Source organism: Rhinoraja longicauda, chromosome 27 (assembly GCF_053455715.1).
Source record: "Rhinoraja longicauda isolate Sanriku21f chromosome 27, sRhiLon1.1, whole genome shotgun sequence".
Taxonomy (NCBI): domain Eukaryota; kingdom Metazoa; phylum Chordata; class Chondrichthyes; order Rajiformes; family Arhynchobatidae; genus Rhinoraja; species Rhinoraja longicauda.
This window is the reverse complement of record NC_135979.1, coordinates 3,222,472-3,242,770: the sequence shown is the minus strand read 5'-3', so window position 1 is coordinate 3,242,770 and position 20,299 is coordinate 3,222,472. Positions and strand designations below refer to the sequence as shown.

General features: G+C 39.2%; 1 protein-coding gene across 9 annotated transcripts in view; it reads left to right on the top strand.

Annotated features, from left to right (window-relative positions):
- The window catches only part of qkia (QKI, KH domain containing, RNA binding a), an 88,569-nt gene that overhangs the window by 15,589 nt on the left and 52,681 nt on the right, over positions 1–20,299 (top strand). For all 9 annotated transcript variants that reach the window (XM_078422853.1, XM_078422856.1, XM_078422850.1 and 6 more), the window contains exon 2: positions 8,560–8,702. In XM_078422853.1, the coding sequence (XP_078278979.1) occupies positions 8,560–8,702 (143 nt within the window). The remainder of the gene's footprint in view (positions 1–8,559; positions 8,703–20,299) is intronic.

Here is a 20,299-nt window from a genome sequence, read left to right as displayed (position 1 = left end):
TGGCTTACAAGTGATATAAACAACGCCACTTAAATCAAAAGGGAAATGAATAGGAATTTGATGGAAAAAAATTGTATGGACAATTGTACGGAACAGTGCAGATGGGGGAATTGGCTGACTAGCTCTGTGTCTGGCTTGTTTGCTCTAGAGTTCATGTAGTCTCATGGCTAAACATTGCATGATTTTTAAAAGACGAGAGGTAAATGATCTTTGTTTTAACCACGTGGCCTCTATGGTAATATTGCAGTTCTCGACCCTATGGCTGGAGGGATTCAAATAAATTCTGGCCTTGAGTGTGAATTGGGGCCACCTTCTCTACAGTAGCATGGCTAAACTATTTTTCTCAAACCTTCAGCAAGTACAGTAGGGTATTGATTGAAGGTTGTACAGAATGTGGATAAATTGCACAGATTATGCAAATTACCAACACTTTTCCCAGCAACGAGCCAGTGTTTTCGGTAACTGAGATTTTTTTTTATTCAAAGAACATTCATGCCTTCACTAAATTATATTGGTATTCAGAAGGAATGTGTGAGGCTACAAATGTCTTTGTATTCACAAGAATAATTCTTGCACTTGTCTTGAAGAATCCCTTCTGAAAGCTGAAAACAGAAAACATTTTGTGCCTGAATCTTAATAGTTGCAAATGTGCATATTGTCATTAAGTAATGATGTGGAAACGGTACAATTTAAGCATCTGTTCATTTGGATAGAGTAAGTACATACTAAGGATTGAAATGCTATTTCAAACTTTATCTCCTATATAATATGAAGTCTTGTTTTTGGAATCGGTGAAATACTGCTTTTTTGATTGAAAAAAATTCAACATGTTGCAAAATATAATTACTTGCCTTTAACAATGAAATGTGTAAGAAGGAACTGCAGATGCTGGTTTAAATCGAAGATAGACACAAAAAATTGGAGTAACTCAGCGGGTCAGGCAGCATCTCTGGCAAAAAGGAATCGGGATGACGTTTCGGGTCGAGACTCTTCCAACTCAATGAACTGCTATGATCTGCCAAATTTTCCAGCATTTTTGTTTTTATAAGTTTAGCATCTGAGTTTTATTTTCACTTTTTCTTTCATTATTCTGTAGAAAATCCTGGTTGGTCAACTGATAGTGAAAATTAAAACAAACAGTAGCAAATGCTGGAAATGCTCAGCATGACAGGCAGCGTCTATGCAAAACATTTGGGGGTGCCTCGATACTGAGTTTGCAGATGTGTTTGGTGCACCCCAACTTTGTTATGCAACAAAATAATTTTAGTGATTCTTGCAAATTCCTTTAAATGTCATGGAAAAATTGTGACATGCTGCATCCCTGTGCATCATCAAGGTTGCCCAGTTATCTTCCCTGGCCAGAAAACATTGGAACTTGCCCCATGCAGATAATATTTACACCGTGATCGTGTTTACTTCTAAAGATTTGGAAATATTTGTGGAGCAATGTTGACTGGGTTTGTTACGGATAATGCAATCTAATTGGAATTTTAAAACTGGTTATTTTTTAATGGTTTTGTACATTTTTTGGTCCAATAGCACAGATATCACTTAGTTCAGAATAAGAAGTTCCAGGTTCCGTTTATGAGAAGCCCCATTTTTGGTCTTGCAATAATGGAGTGAATTGTTGATCCCTGAGTCAGGATTCCAGTAATTCTGCAGTCGCACAAGGTGGGAACTGTTCCATTGGTTCAAATGTTGACATTGGTTTCTTATTTTTTTCCTATGACACATTGAATCTTTATCTGGCAACTTGTGTTAATAGAAACTGATTTACTTTTAGAGTAGTCTTAATACAAGATAATAGATTTCCTAAATATATACATTAAGTAGTAAACATTATTTTTCCATAATATTTTAAAGGGGTCAAATTGTGCATGACCTATGATTGCACTGGTCTTTTGTTGTAACTTTTGGGATGTCATTGATAACATAGAGGCTATTATTTGGATGCATGTAGAAGTCTCACATAGTAGTGAAAGGACTGCACCACCTTGCAAACTATCCACTGAGGTATCTCTTGTCCCATCTGTGGAAGTTCCATGCAACGGGCATCTCAGAATACACACAACTGAAGCAGAAGGAAGTTATCCTCAATCCCAAGGCTTTGTGTAATGTGTTGCATTGATAGCCTTTGATGTTGATAACCAAGGATATAAAATGTGTATTTTTACTGTTCTTTGAAAACAATACACAATGATAAAGAAACAACATTTTCAATAAAGTTTGGCAGTGCTATTCAAACACTGCACTGCATGTGTCTTGGGTACAAGTGCATCCAGGCGGCTCCCTTTTCCCTTCCCACTTTGACTTGAAGCAAGAGTTCAGTTGCTTCATCGCCTTGAGCCATACGTTTGTAGTGCAGCAGCCTGCTGGAACCTGTTGTTGAAGGTTCCATGGTGTGGTGGTTCTCTGGACCAACCTAATAGCTGTCTGTAGTCTAGCCCATTGTGTAGATTCCTCTCTGCACGTTGCAAAAAATAGTCGGGACAGCAGATGCTATTGAAGACTGTTAGATTTATCATTGGACAAATTTGAGGTGTATGCAGTCGAGAATTTCATTTTGACAACAGATTTCACCGAGTTGTAGCACCGATGGCGTTCTCTGGATTTAAGGATTTGGTGTTGTGAAAATGGAAGAGCTGACAAATGGTGTTTTTGAGGCATTTTCAAGAGTGAAACTGTTGTGGTACATGAGGATACCTTAAAAGGCAAAGAGCTAGTGTGTTCCTTTTTTTAAGGATCTTGTTTTCATGCATAATCCTTAGAAATTAATAACTAATTTAGCTATTTAAATTGCTCTGCTTATTTTACATCAGCTTGATTTCCGAGTAGATGGTTTTGTAAGACTCTTCATTTTTGTTGCATTAATTTCGGAAGATTTGCTCCTTAAATGGAATGTGTCCTAGGTTAAAATGCCATGTATTAAGCCAAGATATGTTGCTATTTAACTGTAAAAATCAAACTCTGTTGCAGGAAAAATTGTTCTGAGGACATGGGTGGCATCGTTTTTATTATATAAACACTTTGCTGCACCATGTGCTCTGGCAGCAAGGTCAAAAATGCAACCCTTTGTTAAGATAACATAACATGAAACCAGCTATGTGGGCAGCTGATAAAGTACTTTAGGTTTGATGAAAACCTCCAGCTCATACTGTCAGAATTGCTCCAGCTGGTATAAATGTTTTAGCCTTGAATTTAGTCATTGTCGTTCCCATCTGCCAACAGAGAACAATCCTGTGTATTAAAATTTGTTTATAAAAAACTTAAGCTTCATGCTAGTATTAGTCCATTAGCAACAAACAAGCTTTAATTAGTACGAGTGTCGGGGGTTATGGGAACAAAGCAGGAGAATGGGGTTGAAGGAAAGAGATCAGCGATGATTGAGTAGACTTGATGGGCCATATGGCCTAATTCTGCTCCTATCATATATGAACCTATGAACATTTTTGTTGGAAGTAAAATCTGATCAAAAGATCTGCAAGGAGTATTGTGCTCACTACAATCTAGGGAAATGGGTGTGCCATGTTGCAACATAGAATGTCTTTCTGTTATGACTTGGCATGCATTTACAGCTAATATTTTCATTTGAGTTTAGTTTCTGTCACGTGTACCGAGGTACTGTGAAAAGCTTTTGTTGCATGCTAACCAGTCAGTGGAAAGACAATACATGATTACAATTGAGCCATTCACAGTGTACAGATACATGACAATGGAATAACGTTTAGTGAAAGATAAAGCCCGATCATAGTCCGAGAGTCTCCAAAGAGGTAGATTGTAGTTCAGGACCACTATTTCTACCTTGGTGTCTTTCAGAAAGGATGGTTATATTTTCAAAGAAAAATCACAATGCTTAGTCTCTTTTTAAAATGAGGTTACAAAATCTGAGGAAGCGACTGTAATGAACCTCTATATTGATTAGCTTGGCTTGCAGCTTTGGTATTGGCCTTTGGTTGCACTGCAATGGTCAGGCACAATCTCCTGTCGAATCATTCACTAAAAATACTGTAGCAGTTGATGGGTTAAACCATGCACTGCTATTGTTCCATTCTACAAACACATTCTACTGCTCCATTACTAGTTACTGATATGTATTCTTTAATTTGACTGTAACGTGGCCCAGGCTTGCACTGTTTTCATGCTACCTTAGTCTTCTTAAAGGATACATTTAAGTATCCTTAAATATACTTTTAAGTATATATAAGTTTTGAATATATACTTTTATTTATAAAATCTGGTAAACTGCAGTGTTTTCAGGATCAAAAGAATTGAATGTGTTGCTTTACATATTGACATGGCACATGAAATTGCAGGTTCATTACAAGTGAGTAGAAAATGTCAGAGGGTGCTTTTGCCAAATTCCCAATTTAGTACGTGCCAGTCATACTTGATAGGGCAGAATTATCTTTAAAGACCCTTCACCACAAAGTGCCAATGTCTCCTTTCTCTGCAGATGATGTTCCAGTTACGTATGTATGGAGTGATTTCTGTTCTTATTTTAGATATTTGGAATTTGAAGCGCTTGTTGTTCTAAAATACTTCCCTGGGTCGGTGAAGCTACTTTTACATTGACCTTGATGGGGTGTCTGCACCAGTGGTTCCTGATATACTGGCAACCCTGGCAGCTGTCTCTGTGTATCTGGGTAAATCAGCATTGCAATTGCTTTCAGGGGCATGATTCATGCGTCAAGAACTGGGTGACACTGGCGAACCGCTGGCTCACAGCGGCAGAGACCTGGTTTGACTACTGACCCTGGGTGCAGGCTGTGTAGAATTTGCATATTCTCCCAGTGTCCAAGTGGGTTTCCTCGTGTGGGTTTTTAGGTTAATTGGCCATCTGTAAATTGCCCCGAGTGTGTAGGGAGTGAATGTGAAAGTGAGGTAACAAAGAACCAGTGTCAGCAGGTGATTGATCATTAGCATGGACTGGATGGGCTGAACTGCGGCCTGTTTCCATGCTGTAGCTCTAAATTAAACCAGGAGCTCAAGTACCTTGAATTCAGTGCTAATGTAACGTATGAGAGTGCTATTGATAAGGTTCTCACCCACATGTTTTTATTTATTCTTTCTATTGAGTACAATTCTACATCTTGAATCTGGCAGATCATATGTCTTTCATAATTTGAAGGACATTAACTTGTTCCTGTAGAATTTATTAATTTTATTAGGGGTTGTGTCTTTGTTAGTCATGTGAGCACTTGGTGATGACCTGTAATTTGGGTTTTAGACTGCCAATTGTCTGGTGCTACCCCTAATACCTCTTATGTATGCTGATTGTCACTTCATGGATTGGTTTTATTCTTTAATATTGGATATTTTAAGTTACGCTATCCTTTGATTAACATGGCCTTGTATTTGTTTTCTTAAGGATTAAGGAATCTTCAGTTATTACTGGAAAACCCCGCCTGGAGAGGGAATGTGTACTTCTGTGAGGAAATTGCAGAGATTTCTGCCCTGCAGCCTTTTGGCATCGTTTGTGATTTCCACAAGACCAAAGATTTGCAAATCTCCTAATTGTAGTTATGCAAAGGCACATAGTAGGCCATTTGGATGAAAACTTGCTCTTTTACTGAAGTAGCTGCCAAAGTTTATTTTGAATCTAGTTGGCCAGTATGTTCAAATTTTTACTTATCATGATGTAGGTGCGTTTATAACAAGGGCATCATTTTTTAAATCAGATGATATCCCAGCTGACTTATATTGTATGTTTTAATCAGTTAAAATTTGTTCCAGTCGATAAATTTCAGTCACTAAGAAGTTGCATTTTTATTCATTTTTGGTTTAAGGCGGATAAATCTAGCTTTCAACGTGCTCATGCAAACCACTGACAAATTCTCATCGCTGTTTCTCAAACAGATTGTGGCTGTAGTGAAGATGGCCATAGAGGAAGTGTGGTGGAAAAGGTTTTAAAAAAAATGTTCACATTTGCATGAGTTATTTTCTTGAAATAAGACAAAGCGTGAGCTAGTCTGTAATTATTGCTGTCTATTTCAATGTAGTTTATGGAGACTAATTTTTGGCTATATTTTGTTTATAATAAGAGGCACTATTTTGTCCAACCCCCAAGGAACAAACTTTATTCCTACATGTTCAGATTGAAATCAATTTACTCCTTAATCTGGATAATGTTTTGGTTTGCCGCTGACAACATATTGATGTCTTCTGATCCAGTATTTATATTTCATTGAAGGAACACAATTAATAGCCCTCTTCCTAAAATACAAAAGCTACCTAAGGCGTTGTCTTTAATAACTTCAACACCTCTAAACTTCACAGCCAGTGAAGTACTTTTCAAATTGAGTTGATCTGTTGAAACATTGCGACAGACAGTTTGCATGTAGCGAGTAAGATGTAAATAACCAGGGTGATTCATTTGAGATGACCAAAGCATGTAATATTGGTCAGGAGACTGGAGTAGCTGTCTTAGCCTGGCATAGATGTTTAAAATACGAAGGATGTATTACCTGAAACTGCACAATTGGCAGAATACATTTGTACATTTTCTAAAGGCTGCTGGAAACTGCACTAAAAACAGTACTTCACATAATATTCTTAACACATTTTAGTTTTAATTAGTCACTTGTACTCACTTCAAATATTGTTTAATTTCAAAAAATTTAAGTTAAAAAATCGCTGATTTAAATCCAGGTTTGCTGCAAAGACAGATATGAATGACATCAAAGGAATGCAAGATTTAGCTTAAATATTGCTATTACAAAGACTGTTATTGATAGAGATGGTTGAAAACTTCAAGTTCCTAGGGTTCCATATTGCCAGAAACCTAATCTGGTCTCTTCGCACACATTAGGTGATCAAAAAAGTGCATTAGCATGATTTATTTTCTTGGGTGTCTGAAAAGATATGGCATGTCCACAAGTTACGCTGTAGGAAGTCTGCTTCACAGTGTGCTTCATGGCCTGGTATAGCATCTACTCTACTCTTGACTACCTGAACCTGCAGAGAGTGGTGAACACAGTTCAGTTCATCACAGGCTTGTCGTTTTCTTCTGTCTAGTCCATCTTTAGGATGCTTTGTACCAGGAAGGCTGAAAATATTGTCATTTTGGCCATTTCCTCTTCTTTCCCTTACCAGGTGTATATGGCCATATGTTAACCTGAATCTCATCTCATGTTGAGAAAGGCTTGAAGATGACAGATTTTCTCAGTGGGTTCAGATTGAATGACCCAAGAATACTTGTCAAACATCCAGGATGATGCTTGTCTATTGCTTTAGTCTGCCGTGTTAGGTGCCATTCAGATTTAAATGTTGCACTTCTGCAAGTGAGAATTTTATTGTTCTCTTTTGGGATATATGACAATAAAACATTATTGACTCCTGGTATGGCTAGTAGGAGTGTTGTGTAATGAGGATCTTTGTTTCACATCAGAAATAGAAGTAATCTTCATTGAATATTCAATTTTAGTTTGCGTTTTATACTGATTCTTCAGATCTAGTATTCCTTTTCTGAAGAAGAAATACTGCTTAGATTATTAATATTTTCTCATTAGCACCTTCTTTATTTTCTATATAGTTGATAAGGTTAATTTGAGTATTTTCCATCATATGCTTGGTTCTGTTCGCATTAATATGCAGTCCACAAATCTAAAGATTGAAAATGACCAACTGTTGAGCTCTTGGAGGTTTTTAATTTTAAAAAAGAGGTTCCAGCGCCACTTTTCTGTAGACATTGGTTTCTGTGATCCAAAAATGAAATAGATATTGTAAAACTGAAATAAAATACTCAATACTCAGCAAGGCTGGCAAAATCTTGAAGAGATGGTTAATGTGTCAGATTGATCAATCGTCTATTTTTTTTCTTCTTGGGAGTCCTGTTTCCATCTAAACCAATTTGACAAACACATGTCAAAAGGGGGCACTATTCAAATTTTTTGGATGATAAGTTTAGTTCAGAGATATACAGTGCGGAAGCAGGCCCTTCGGCCCACCGAGTCTGCGCTGCCCAGTGATCCCCGCACACTAACACTATCCTACACATGAAGGATAATTTACAATTTTACCAAGCCAATTAGTTTACTAACTACATCTTTGGAGTTGTAAGTTGTAATGTACTAATTACATATCCAATGACAATGAGCAAAATACAAGTATTTGCAAGAATTTTAATGAGAGGATAAACTCCTAGCTACCCTTCCAATATCCAAATTTTAAAGACCGATTAATCATACTTGTGCAGTCACCTGTTTAGAATGGGTTGATGCAGTGTTGGTATTGATTTTTGTTTTGTTCGTGTTCTTACAAGTGTTGCTCTGACCTTCATCTTTCGTATTACAATCCCAAATGAAAATCTGTTTCACTTGATGGCATTTCTGAAGTATAATTCAAAGTGTTGACCTTTTTGGTTCCCCTCTCAGGATGTCTCATTTCTGCCCCACACCCACTCCCCCTCAGCATAACGATGGTTAGAAAGTCATTTAAACAATGTCGGGTACAAACTGTAAGAATAAATAAACTGTTATAGAGTTTTTTTTGTAAAGGCCTGGTATTTGTTGCTAGTGGAGACTTGCATTGAAACATTCGGAAAATCTTTTGTTTCTGCAGAAATAAGCAAAGTACGAAAGGACATGTATACAGATACAATGAATGGCCTTGTTGATAAGCTGCCAATGGACCTACCAGATCCCATAGGACCTATTATGCAGTTACAAGAAAAACTATTTGTGCCTGTGAAAGAATATCCAGATGTAAGTATTTCTTGAAATTGTTTATTTTTGTGGAATAGTCTATGAATTCATGGAACTTTTTTGTAAAGTTTGCACAATGTTTACCCAGCTGGGCAGAAACCGATTACGGTCGTAAGTTGTAAGAGGCTTTTTGGTTGTACCTATTTGTGTTTAATGCAATATATCTATAAACTTTGGAGGGATAGGACTAAACTTTATGGTGTAAGAATTGGACAATTTTGTTACAAGGGCAATGTCAAGCATCTTGATGGGTTTTTAAATGTAGTTTCAGGGATTGAAAGTTTAAAAGAACGTTTGAGGGATGATTAGCCCGAAGTGGATTTGTATGTGAAGAAGCTTCATGAAACAATGTTAATGGGTGCAGAAAGCTGTCTCCCACGTAGCTGCATAACCAAGAACTTTAAACCTAAGCAGTTATGAACAAACTGGAAAATGAATGAGGGCTGGAGGGGGTTTCGTATTCAACTGATCTAAATGTTGTGTGGCCGGTTTGTTTGCTCACAACAGTGGAGGTTGGTTGAAAACTTGGGGAATAATAGTATCTTGCATGATCTAAATATGTTTTAGATGCTAAGGCAATGCAAGTAGGTTTGTTTCTTTTTTTAAAAAAAGCTAAATCTTGAGGACTAGTTATGCATTCATATTTAATAGTGAAATGTAATTTATTCAAATGAGTTTTGACATATGTATCAACACCCAAGTGGTTTGGTGAAAGCACCATGTCTGTACTACAGATGTGGAAATCTAAGCTTGGCTTATGATCTCAACAGTGATCTGCAAAAAGACAATTATTTATGTAATCACTGCATAAACGTGAATCAGTCTAGATTGCCGACTCCTGTTGCACATTTTAATTGTTTGTGTGCGTGTGTTCAGATGCCTGCCACAAATGTTGTTTCAGTAGTGCACTGGGGCAGCACAGTAACGTAGCTGGTAGAGTGCTGCCTCAGTGCCAGGGACCCGGGTTCCATCCTGATCTCGGGTGCTATTCTCCCTGTGATTCGGGTGCTCCGGTTTTCCCCCACATTCCAAAGATGTGGGTTTGTAGGTGGGTCAGGGATGGTGAAATCTTGAGTTTAGATCAGCGATACAGAAACACGCCCTTTTGCCCACCGAGTCCGCGACGACTAGTGATCCCCGCACATTAGCACTATGCTACACACTGAACAATTTTACATTTGTACCAAGCCAATTAACCGGCAAGCCTGTACTGTACATCCTTGGTGTGTGGGAGGAAACCGAAGATCTCGGAGAAAACCCACGTGGCCACCGGGAGAAAGTACAAACTCTGTATAGACGGCACCCATAGTCGGGATTGAACCCAGGTCGCTATCGCTATAAGGCAGTAGCTAGGCCACCACGCTGCCCCTGGAGTTTTGTGGGCATAATCGCAGAATATGGTGAAAGTGATACATTTTAAGGATTGTGAATTGTTGGAAGAGTTGTGTATTGAGGAATGAAAGTGAAGTCACTGTCAGCTGTGATCTTATTGAATGGTGGGGCATGAGATTCCCTATGGTTTACTCCATTTCTATTTTTGTGTTGAAGGCTAAATGATGTCAAGCATTACCCATTCCCCTCCAGATGTAAAACACCAAATAGTTGTAGTAATTTAAAAGTCAAGAGAAGAATCAAGAGTGTTTAAATGTCATGTACACTGCTGTCATTTTACACAGTCCATGCTGCAGCTGGCCAGAAAGGCCCATTGCACCCGTCACCTCATTTGGAAAATAGAATCAAAAAGCTGCAGTAACTCAGCGGTTCAGACAGCATCTCTGGAGAAACGGAATAGGTGTTGTTTCAGGTCAAGACCCTTTCTGGATTGCCAGTGATTCGTCCTTCTCTCCAGACCTTCAGCCTTCATGCCCCGGGGGGCGCCTCACCCAGCCGACCTTGAATCTCCTTCGTTCTGGACGTTTGAGCTGCTGAACCAGGCCATGATGCAGCTAGTCAGCATGTGCTCTACTGTACACCTATAGAGTATTGGAAGGCATTTAAAGGTCGCATGGATGAACTACAACAAGTGTTCATCCCATTTTGGCAAAAGAACAAACCAGGAAAGGTAGTGCATCCGTGGCTAACAAGGAAAATCAAGGATAGTATTAAAACAAAAGATGAAGCATACAGATTAGCCAGAAAAAGTAGCATACCAGAGGACTGGGAGAAATTCAGAGTCCAGCAGAGGAGGACAAAGGGCTTAATTAGGAAAGGGAAAATAGACTATGAGGGAAAACTGGCAAGGAACATAAAAACAGACTGCAAAAGCTTTTATAGATATGTCAAGAGAAAAAGATTAGTTAAGGCAAATGTAGGTCCCTTGCAGTCGGAAACAGGTGAATTGATCATAGGGAACAAGGAGATGGCAGACCAATTGAACAAATACTTTGGTTCTGTCTTCACTAAGGAAGACATAAACCGTCTGCCGGAAATAGCGGGGGACCGGTGGTCTAATGAGATGGAGGAACTGAGGGAAATCCAGGTTAGTCGGGAAGTGGTGTTAGGTAAATTAAATGGATTAAAGGATGCATTAGTGATAATTTTTTAAAACTCTTTAGATTCTGGAGTAGTTCCTGAGGACTGGAGGGTAGCTAATGTAACCCCACTTTTTAAAAAGGGAGAGAGAGAGAAAACGGGGAATTACAGACCAGTTAGCCTAACATCGGTAGTGGGGAAAATGCTAGAGTCAGTTATTAAAGATGTGATAGCATCACATTTGGAAAGTGGTGAAATCATCGGACAAAGTCAGCATGGATTTACCAAAGGCAAATCATGTCTGACGAATCTTATAGAATTTTTCGAGGATGTAACTAGTAGAGTGGATAAGGGAGAACCAGTCGATGTGTTGTATCTGGACTTTCAGAAGACCTTCGACAAGGTCCCACATAGGAGATTGGTGTACAAACTTAAAGCACACGGTATTGAGGGTTCAGTTTGAGGTGGATAGAAAATTGGTTGGCGGACAGGAAGCAAAGAGTAGGAATAAACGGGTCCTTTTCGGAATGGCAGGCAGTGACTAGTGGGGTACCGCAAGGCTCAGTGCTGGGACCTCAGTTATTTACAGTGTATATTAATGATTTGGACGAGGGAATTGAATGCAACATCTCTAAGTTTGCGGATGACACGAAGCTGGGTGGCAGTGTTAGCTGCGAGGAGGATGCTAGGAGGCTGCAGAGTGACTTGGATAGATTAGGCGAGTGGGCAAATGCATGGCAGATGCAATATAATGTGGATAAATGTGAGGTTATCCACTTTTGCGGCAAGAACAGGAAAGCAGAGTATTACCTGAATGGTGACCGATTGGGAGAAGGGGAGATGCAACGTGACCTGGGTGTCATGGTGCACCAGTCATTGAAAGCAAGCATGCAGGTGCAGCAGGCAGTGAAGAAAGCGAATGGTATGTTGGCATTCATAGCAAGAGGATTTGAGTTTAGGAGCAGGGAGGTTCTGCTGCAGTTGTACAGGGCCTTGGTGAGACCGTACCTGGAGTATTGTGTGCAGTTTTGGTCTCCTAACCTGAGGAAAGACGTTCTTGCCTTAGAGGGGGTACAGAGAAGGTTCACCAGATTAATCCCTGGGATGGCGGGACTTGCATATGAGGAAAGACTGGATAGACTGGGCTTGTATTCGCTGGAATTTAGAAGACTAAGGGGGGATCTTATAGAAACATATAAAATTCTTAAGGGGTTGGAGAGGCTAGATGCGGGAAGATTGTTCCCGATGTTGGGGGAGTCCAGAACCAGGGGTCACAGCTTAAGGATAAGGGGGAAGTCTTTTAGGACCGAGATGAGAAAACATTTCTTCACACAGAGAGTGGTGAGTCTGTGGAATTCTCTGCCACAGAAGGTAGTTGAGGCCAGTTCATTGGCTATATTTAAGAGGGAGTTAGATGTGGCCCTTTTTGCTAAAGGGATCAGGGGGTATGGAGAGAAGGCAGGTACAGGCTACTGAGCTGGATGATCAGCCATGATCATATTGAATGGCGGTGCAGGCTCGAAGGGCCGAATGGCCTACTCCTGCACCTATTTTCTATGTTTCTATTCATCGACATACTGAATCCTCTGGGGAAGTAGAGGCGATGCTGAGTTTTCTTAGTTATTGCAATGAAGTGCTGCACTGAGGACTGATCTTTGGAGATGCACATGGAGAAGAACTGTTGACCCTTTGTTGGGATCTGGAATAAGGGTCATTCATTGAAGACCATGGGGAGGAAGAACACACTGAAAAGGAGTCTCGACTCAACGTCACCCATTTCTTCTATCCAGAGATGCTGCCTGTAGTTCTTTCCAACACACTTCAAAATCTCTCTTAACCCTTATCAGAGGTGTGGATACTGGCTTTAGTTGATAATCTTCGACTATTTTTACATAATGTTTATTTGAAGGACCAGTATCTCTCGTTTCAAAGGTCTTTTATTATCACGTGTACCCATTAAGGTACAGTGATATGCGAATTACATTTGTTTAGCATTTTATGGAAATGTTACTCTGCTGAAGAATGAAATGCAGTATATTGACCTTGAGTATAGAAAATAAATTCAACTAATGCAATCATAATTCTATTCCCAATTTTTCTGACGGTAAAAAAGGCGAAAATGAAGGTTGCTAAAAACAGTTCCTTTTGAAGCAGAGCTGAAATTGCAGCGGTGCTTTTAGAAGAGATCAGTGTTACTGTTTGCCTGATCATGGGTAGTGTTTGGGGTGTTCTTCGGTGCCACAGTAGCATGATTAGATTTTTTTTTTACTGAAGAATGAGCTTTCTTTAATCTATTGGCTCTATTAGCAATTTATAATTTTGTATATTTAGCAATCTGCAAGGTGTTATATTATTTGTCCCCTAAGCTTGAACTACAAAAAATTTGCATGCTCTAAAAATATTAGTGTCCATATCTTAAGTAACATTGGTGCTTTTAGATGGAAGAGTGAAAACTCTACATGTTGTAAATACCTTGGGCAGTGTCAGATTATTTTGAGCTATAGAAATTTCCAAATTTGATGTCGGATATTTTCTCCTGCAGTTAATACTTTTGATCACCTTGTGTTTAAGCTGAACAGTAACATGCATTTCTGTACAGTTTAGTTATCTGTCAATATCCTGGCGTGTTAGAAACCATACAGAATATTAGTTAAGTCATAGTTTTCTTTAAATTAAGTACTTCCCGACAAATTAAAAATTAAAAATGATTCTATACGGGTGTATATTCATGCTCATGAAAAATAGGACTAAATGCTAGAATAACTCAGCAGGTCAGGCAACATATCTGGAGAACATGGATAGGTGATGTTTCGGGTCAGAAACCTTCTTCAGACTTCCTACTTGGGTACATTCTGAGGAATGATCAATTGACACTTGAGGCTGTATTGTGCAGCAACGAGAGGTGCAAAGTGACCCAGCGGTCGAGTTGCTGTCTGTATGGAGTTTGTACATTCTCCCTCTGATCATGTGAGTTTTCTCCAGGTGCTCTGGTTTCCTCCCACACTCTACGCTATACAGATTTGTAGGTTATTTGGCTTTGATAAAATTGTATATTGTTCCTAGTGTGTAGGGTAGTGCTAGTGTATGGGGTGATCACTGGTTGGCCGAAGGGTCTATTTCCAAATGCTTTGGGTGTGTATCGAATTATTTTGAATTTCAAGACCAAGAATGCTGTACTGAATTGGTGCTCTCGTGGGACAGTGCACATCGGGAATTGGCCCAGTAAAGTGCAACTGCAATTGTTTCAAGCCGTCTGTTAACAGCTTGCATTAGAACTGTAATTGTTCACTTTTCTCATCAACAGAAGTAACAAGATTGTGGTATAACAGTCAGCGAAACCTGCCACAGTAATATCTGTCTTATGAAGGCAATGCATTCTGATGTTTACATTCCAATGTCCTTAACAAACAACAGGCTTTTTCTAAATGTATTAAAAGTGTTATTGGTCCAGGATCTTGCCATCTTTCTAATGGTTTTATTTGGTCCTACATTAAGATGGTAAATCTTGAGTACACCAGAATTCTTGTAGTTATCAATTTCTAATTAGCAAGAAGCTCTTGTCCTTGGCAGAATGATCACACTTGACTTTCCAAAAGAACATTTTGATTTTCAAAGTGTCAATGAAGCTGTTTTAGGGGTCATGTAGGATTTCCAATTTAAGCTTTAAAACTTAAGGTTAATGTTTTGAAAGTGAGAAGAGTAACATGAAGAAAGGCGTAAAATCAGATTCAAAAAAATTTACAGCAAAACTTGGTTGTAACTGGATATTGATTTTAAAAAAAAATCTATTTCATTTCTCTCTTTTTAGTCTTGGGAAGCCAATTTAACTGGCTAGTAATTCATGACCATTTATGTTCCATTTAAGGTTTAAAATGTTGCTGTAAATTTTGACATGAGCTTAAAACAGCTTATTGCGGTGTGATGTGTTCTCAAAATTGTTGTGGATAAATTAATGATTCCTCACAGTCACCTGGGAGATTGACTATGGTCGAGGGAGTAGTGATTTGATGACTGACTTAAAATCAGTAATTTATTCAGCAAATGTTAAACCTGCAGTTCTGGTAATACTGAGCAAATTTAAAGTGCCCTTTCTGCCTGAAGATGATTTGATAGTTCAGCTGTGTTGTGACTTGTAGCTTTATGGAATGTTATGAGTCATACCTGCAAAAGCATGTTTGGTATTACTAACAACTGAAATGAATGCAGTTAACACTGCTTTGCAAATCTCCCAAACTGCATTTGTTGTCCATCATCAGCCCTGCATGTTATAAAGCAGAAAATGCTTGCAACACTCAGCATGTCAGGCAGCATCTGTGAAAATAAACTCTTCATATTGTGGGTCCTGAATCCTCCCCAATACCTGACTTGCTCAGTATTTCTGATATCTGTTTTTATTTCGGATTTTCAGCATCTTCATTATTTTTAAAATGGTTGCATATGAAATAAAGGCACCAGGAAGTCTACAGCAGCGTAAGAGGCAGTGCTGCTGCCTCACAGATCCCGTCAGCAGGGTTTAATCTTTGTCTTTCGTATTCTGTCTGGTTTGCATGTTGTTACTGTTTGACTGTTTAGGTTCCCACTGGGTGCTCCGGTTTCCTCTAAAATCCTAAAGGTGCTAATTAGTAGGTTAATTGACTCCTGTCAATTAGCTGTAGTGTAGATGGATGGGGAATTGGTTTAACATGAGAGAGAATAGGCTGCAGAAAATTGGAAGAATGGGATCAAGCCAATAGGTATAGGTGGCCATTTTGCCCATTGGCAATAATAAGGAAGTGTATATTCATGTTTTAAATATTTCATGTCTGGAAATTATTTATTTGATTAAGTGAACATATTGCTTTTATTCGAGCTTAATTTAGAGATACAGTGTGGAAACAGCTCCGTGCCGACCAACGATACCCGTACATGAGCACTATCCCACACACTAGAGCAATTTACAATCTTTACCAAAGCCAATTGACCTACAAACCTGAATGTCTTTGGAGTGTGGGAGGAAACCGGAGAAAGTCCATGCGGTCACGGAGAATGTACAAACTCTGTACAGTCAGTACCCTGTACAGTTAGGATCAAACCCGGCTCTCTGGCGCTATAAGGCAGGAACTCCACCACTGTGCCGCCTAGTCTCTTATGATTATTTGTGCATCTGGATTTTCCATTTAAACTTAGATTTTGGTGATTTTGCAACTTCACCTCTAAGTTGCAGGAGCAATACACATATCGGATTCGCAGTTCTACTGGACTATCGAATGTTACTTCAGTTAATGCCCAGACACACTTGCATTTCACTCTTTGACCTTGCACAGTTATATAATAAAAGACCAAGTGGGCCTGTTGGGCCCAAACCTCTCCTGCATTGGTGCAGCACCCTCTCCTCTCCTTCCTCCCTCCCTCCACCCCCTCCTCTCCTCCCCCCCCCCCCCACCTCCTTATCCTCCCTCCTCCCCCGCTCCCTCCCTCCAGCCCCTCCCCTCTTCCTCTCTCCCTAGGTGATAGATTTAAACTTTAAAATGTGAAAAACTTAAAAAATAATACACCAATTTCAATAAAACTACCATTTTTAAAATTCCTATTGGGCACAAAGCTGTCTTTGCGCTGGATTTGTGACTGATTTACTGTCTTTTTATCATTTGAAATGATCCCGAGTAAAACACCATTGGTGGCTCTGGATGGCATGCAGGCTGTGCTGAGTGCAATATTTTCCCCTAAACTTAGTGCCAATAAACTAAGGTGGTGTCATTTGGGCATCCTAATGCTTGGGGTAGGTGGTTGTAACAAAATCTTTGCATGTTTCATCTGCAATGCTTTGTAAATGCTCATACTTTCATCCCAGCTTTTAAATCTTCATGGAAAATAATGTAAACACTCATCCCAAACAGTATTTGGACTAGGAAGAGTTAATGACCTGGATTTTTCACTAAGCAGTAAACCTGTGATACAAGACACCATTTTTGGAAGTTGTTTGCAGTTTTTCTGGACTTCTCCTTTTGCTGATTTATTGGCCACGGGCCAGTTTAGGGCAGTCCCCGACTTCAGAGATATCCTCAAGCAGACACGTAATGCTGTAGGAATGGGTGACGTTTTGGGTCGAGACCCTTCTTCAGACTCTTTGTAAACCAGCATCTGCAGTTCCTTCCTACACATCCTTAAGCAGGGTGAGCAAGCAATCACGTTGCACTTTTAGTTGGCATACAGGGAAGTACATTTTGTCCAGATGTGTTCATAATGGTCTAAATTGCCAAATTTAAAGTACAAATTCACTATAGATGCTTAAATGTATTATTTTAATTAAAAAATATATAAAATCTCATTTGTATTTTCTGCAACTAAGCATATGAATTTTTTCTTTTGTGGGAGTCTGTGTCCACTGGTTTATGACGATTACATTGGAGGCTGGAAAACGGTATACCCTGCAGGGAAGTGAGGGTTCACTAAAACTAGCATTAATTTCCCTGCTTATCCATGCACATTTGCTAACTCCAAAGTGGCATGACAACAAAATGCTAAATATCGACACAAAGTGCTGGAGTAAGCAGCATCTCTGGAGGTAAGATTAGAGTAGGTCCGGGGAGTAGAGAAGTCAAGACGGTTGATGCCTCCTGGGCAGTTAGAGAGAAAAAATTCCAGAGAGGGTAGATGGCTGCCAAGGGGGGGGGTCCAAGAGGAGGAGGATGGTTGGAGAAGGGATAAGGGGTGCTCACTGGGAGGTGAGGACACTTTCCCATAGAAGGTATGGTTGAGATAAATGCTGTTTGTTCCTAAATGGAAGTAGAAGCAAAAGCAGGAAATTGACCATTGCTATGTTGATCAGAAAGCTTGATTATCTGTCTGTAATCTCATTTCTCCAACTGACTCTTGCATGCCTTGATCTCTTTAGAAACAAAATAATTTTCTGGCTAATAGTATTCTGACTAAGCACTCAATCCTTTGTAGATAGAGAGGCAGAAAATGGAGGCAGAGTTGGACTTGGCAGCATGTTCGGTACGACATTATGGGCCAAGGGGCCTGATCCTGTGCTGTTTTATGTTCAACGTAACCACATCTTGTTAACCTTACCACTGCTCCCTTCATTCCTAAGTGGCTTATCTACTCTGAACCCGTGTCTCTAGTCTTGTTTCAGTCTGGTGAAACCTTCCCCCTTCTGCATCTAGTCTGTCAAGCCCTTTAAGAATTCTGTAAATTTCAATAAGATCTCCCCTCATGTTTGTAAACTTGACAATGCAATCATGGTCCACGTCAGGAATCAGTCTTGTGAATCTTTACTGCATATTTCAATAGCAGAGATCAAAACTGCACATGCTAGTTTAGGTAGGTGTGAAATTGCTAAGGATGTGCAATTGCAATTAGACTCAAATCTCTTTTTGTAATAATGCTAATGTTGCATTTGTCCTCCTAATTGCTTGCTGTGACAGCTTCGGTGACTTGTGCGCTAGAAGGCCAAGGTCTCTTTGAATATTGAGAATACCCAGCTCTTAGTCATTTAATAGATACTGCTTTGCCATTGGATGTACCAAAATGGACGTTCTCGTGCTCTTGTATTCCATCACCCCTTGATCAGAAACTGTACTCCTTTGGAGATCCTCTTTGTTCGAGTGCCTGCTTCTGCATTCTGTTGTAGTACATACTGTTATCCATCAGTGTTGTAGGGCAACGTAAGAATTCATTAATTGCTGTTAATAGATGGTGATTGCTGGTGCCACTAAATTACTTTCTACCTGTCATTGGTTTACTATAAGAACTGTTTTTCTAGATTTAGGTAGAGTGGTCTTTTCATGGCAATGTGCATTAAAATCTTGGTTCGTGTAGCTTGAGGGACAAAATATGTTGCTGGCAGTTTTAAATATGAAAATTTGTTAATGCCTTTCTTACTTTCTCTCTCCCCTTCCATCATTGTTTTGTGGTCTATATTCTGCTTCTATCTTAAGATTTATGGTCTGTCTTCTCACCATACACCATAAGTCTGATTTCTTTCAAATAATGTACACTAAATTGTGTATGATTCCTCAGCAGAATGGATTGCTTGCTGACAAGTGTTCTCAAAGGTTTATGGTTTTAGAAGAAAGTTTCATAGCAACTAAGAAATGGAAGGCCAATATCAGCATTTTTATTTTCAAGGCAATTTATTTAGAACATACAAATGTTTACATGGAAAAAATATTGATCACTACCATTTCTGGCCTTGAAGTTAGCTTTGAACATGCAAATGCACCGCAACTTGCTCATTGAAAATGAAATACAAGTACAGGTGCTCCTCAACTTACGATGGGGTTACGTTCCGAGAAACCCATTGTAAACCGAAAATATCATAAGTCGAAATGCATTTAATACACCTGATCACGTGGCCGGAAGCGAGCTGCGGCTCGCTACGGGTTGCTGCCGTTTTCACCATTGCAAAGTCGAAATATCGTAAGTCGAAGCATCGTAAGGCAGGGAGAATCTGTACTTCCATTTGGCCAAGAAAGGGTGTTCATATGTCCCAACACAGCAATGTGTTATATATTTGATAGCCTAATGCAATATCATCCTGGACTCTTATGATCATCAAAGTATGTATGAATGCAAGCTCCATTTAGGCTGATGGTAATGATAAAAGATCAACAGAAAATTGATTTTTCTGTAAACTTCCAAACAAAATTGCATGTGTTTTCAACATAACAGAATATAGATACTGCGCTGTATGACTCTCGACTCTGTCCTTTTGAAAAGCTTGCTTGTTGAAGGAAAGAACTTGATCAAAATAAAATGCCAGAAAAAGTACAGCTAAATGTTAATGCACTGCCTTTTGGCAAGGCAAAGATAGAAGTCTGAAAGTAGGGAAGATTGCATTACCACAATAACATGTAAAATAATGATATGACAATGTGGGTGGCAAAAGGCGTGGTGTTGAAGGTTGTGTGTGGTGTCTATGCCTTTTAACTTGCAAGTGTGAGTAATTGTACTATGTTTTAAATGCTTGTTTCTGAGCCTCCCTTGGCAAAATGCGTGTGGTGTATTAAACATTAATGATCCTACGATGCAAAATGTATTGGATTAGACTGCTTGTTCTAAATGTGCATACTTTTAATCTTGCACCTCTTTGCTATATTCTCTATAATAAGTTTAAGAGCATTTTATACCAATGAATGTGG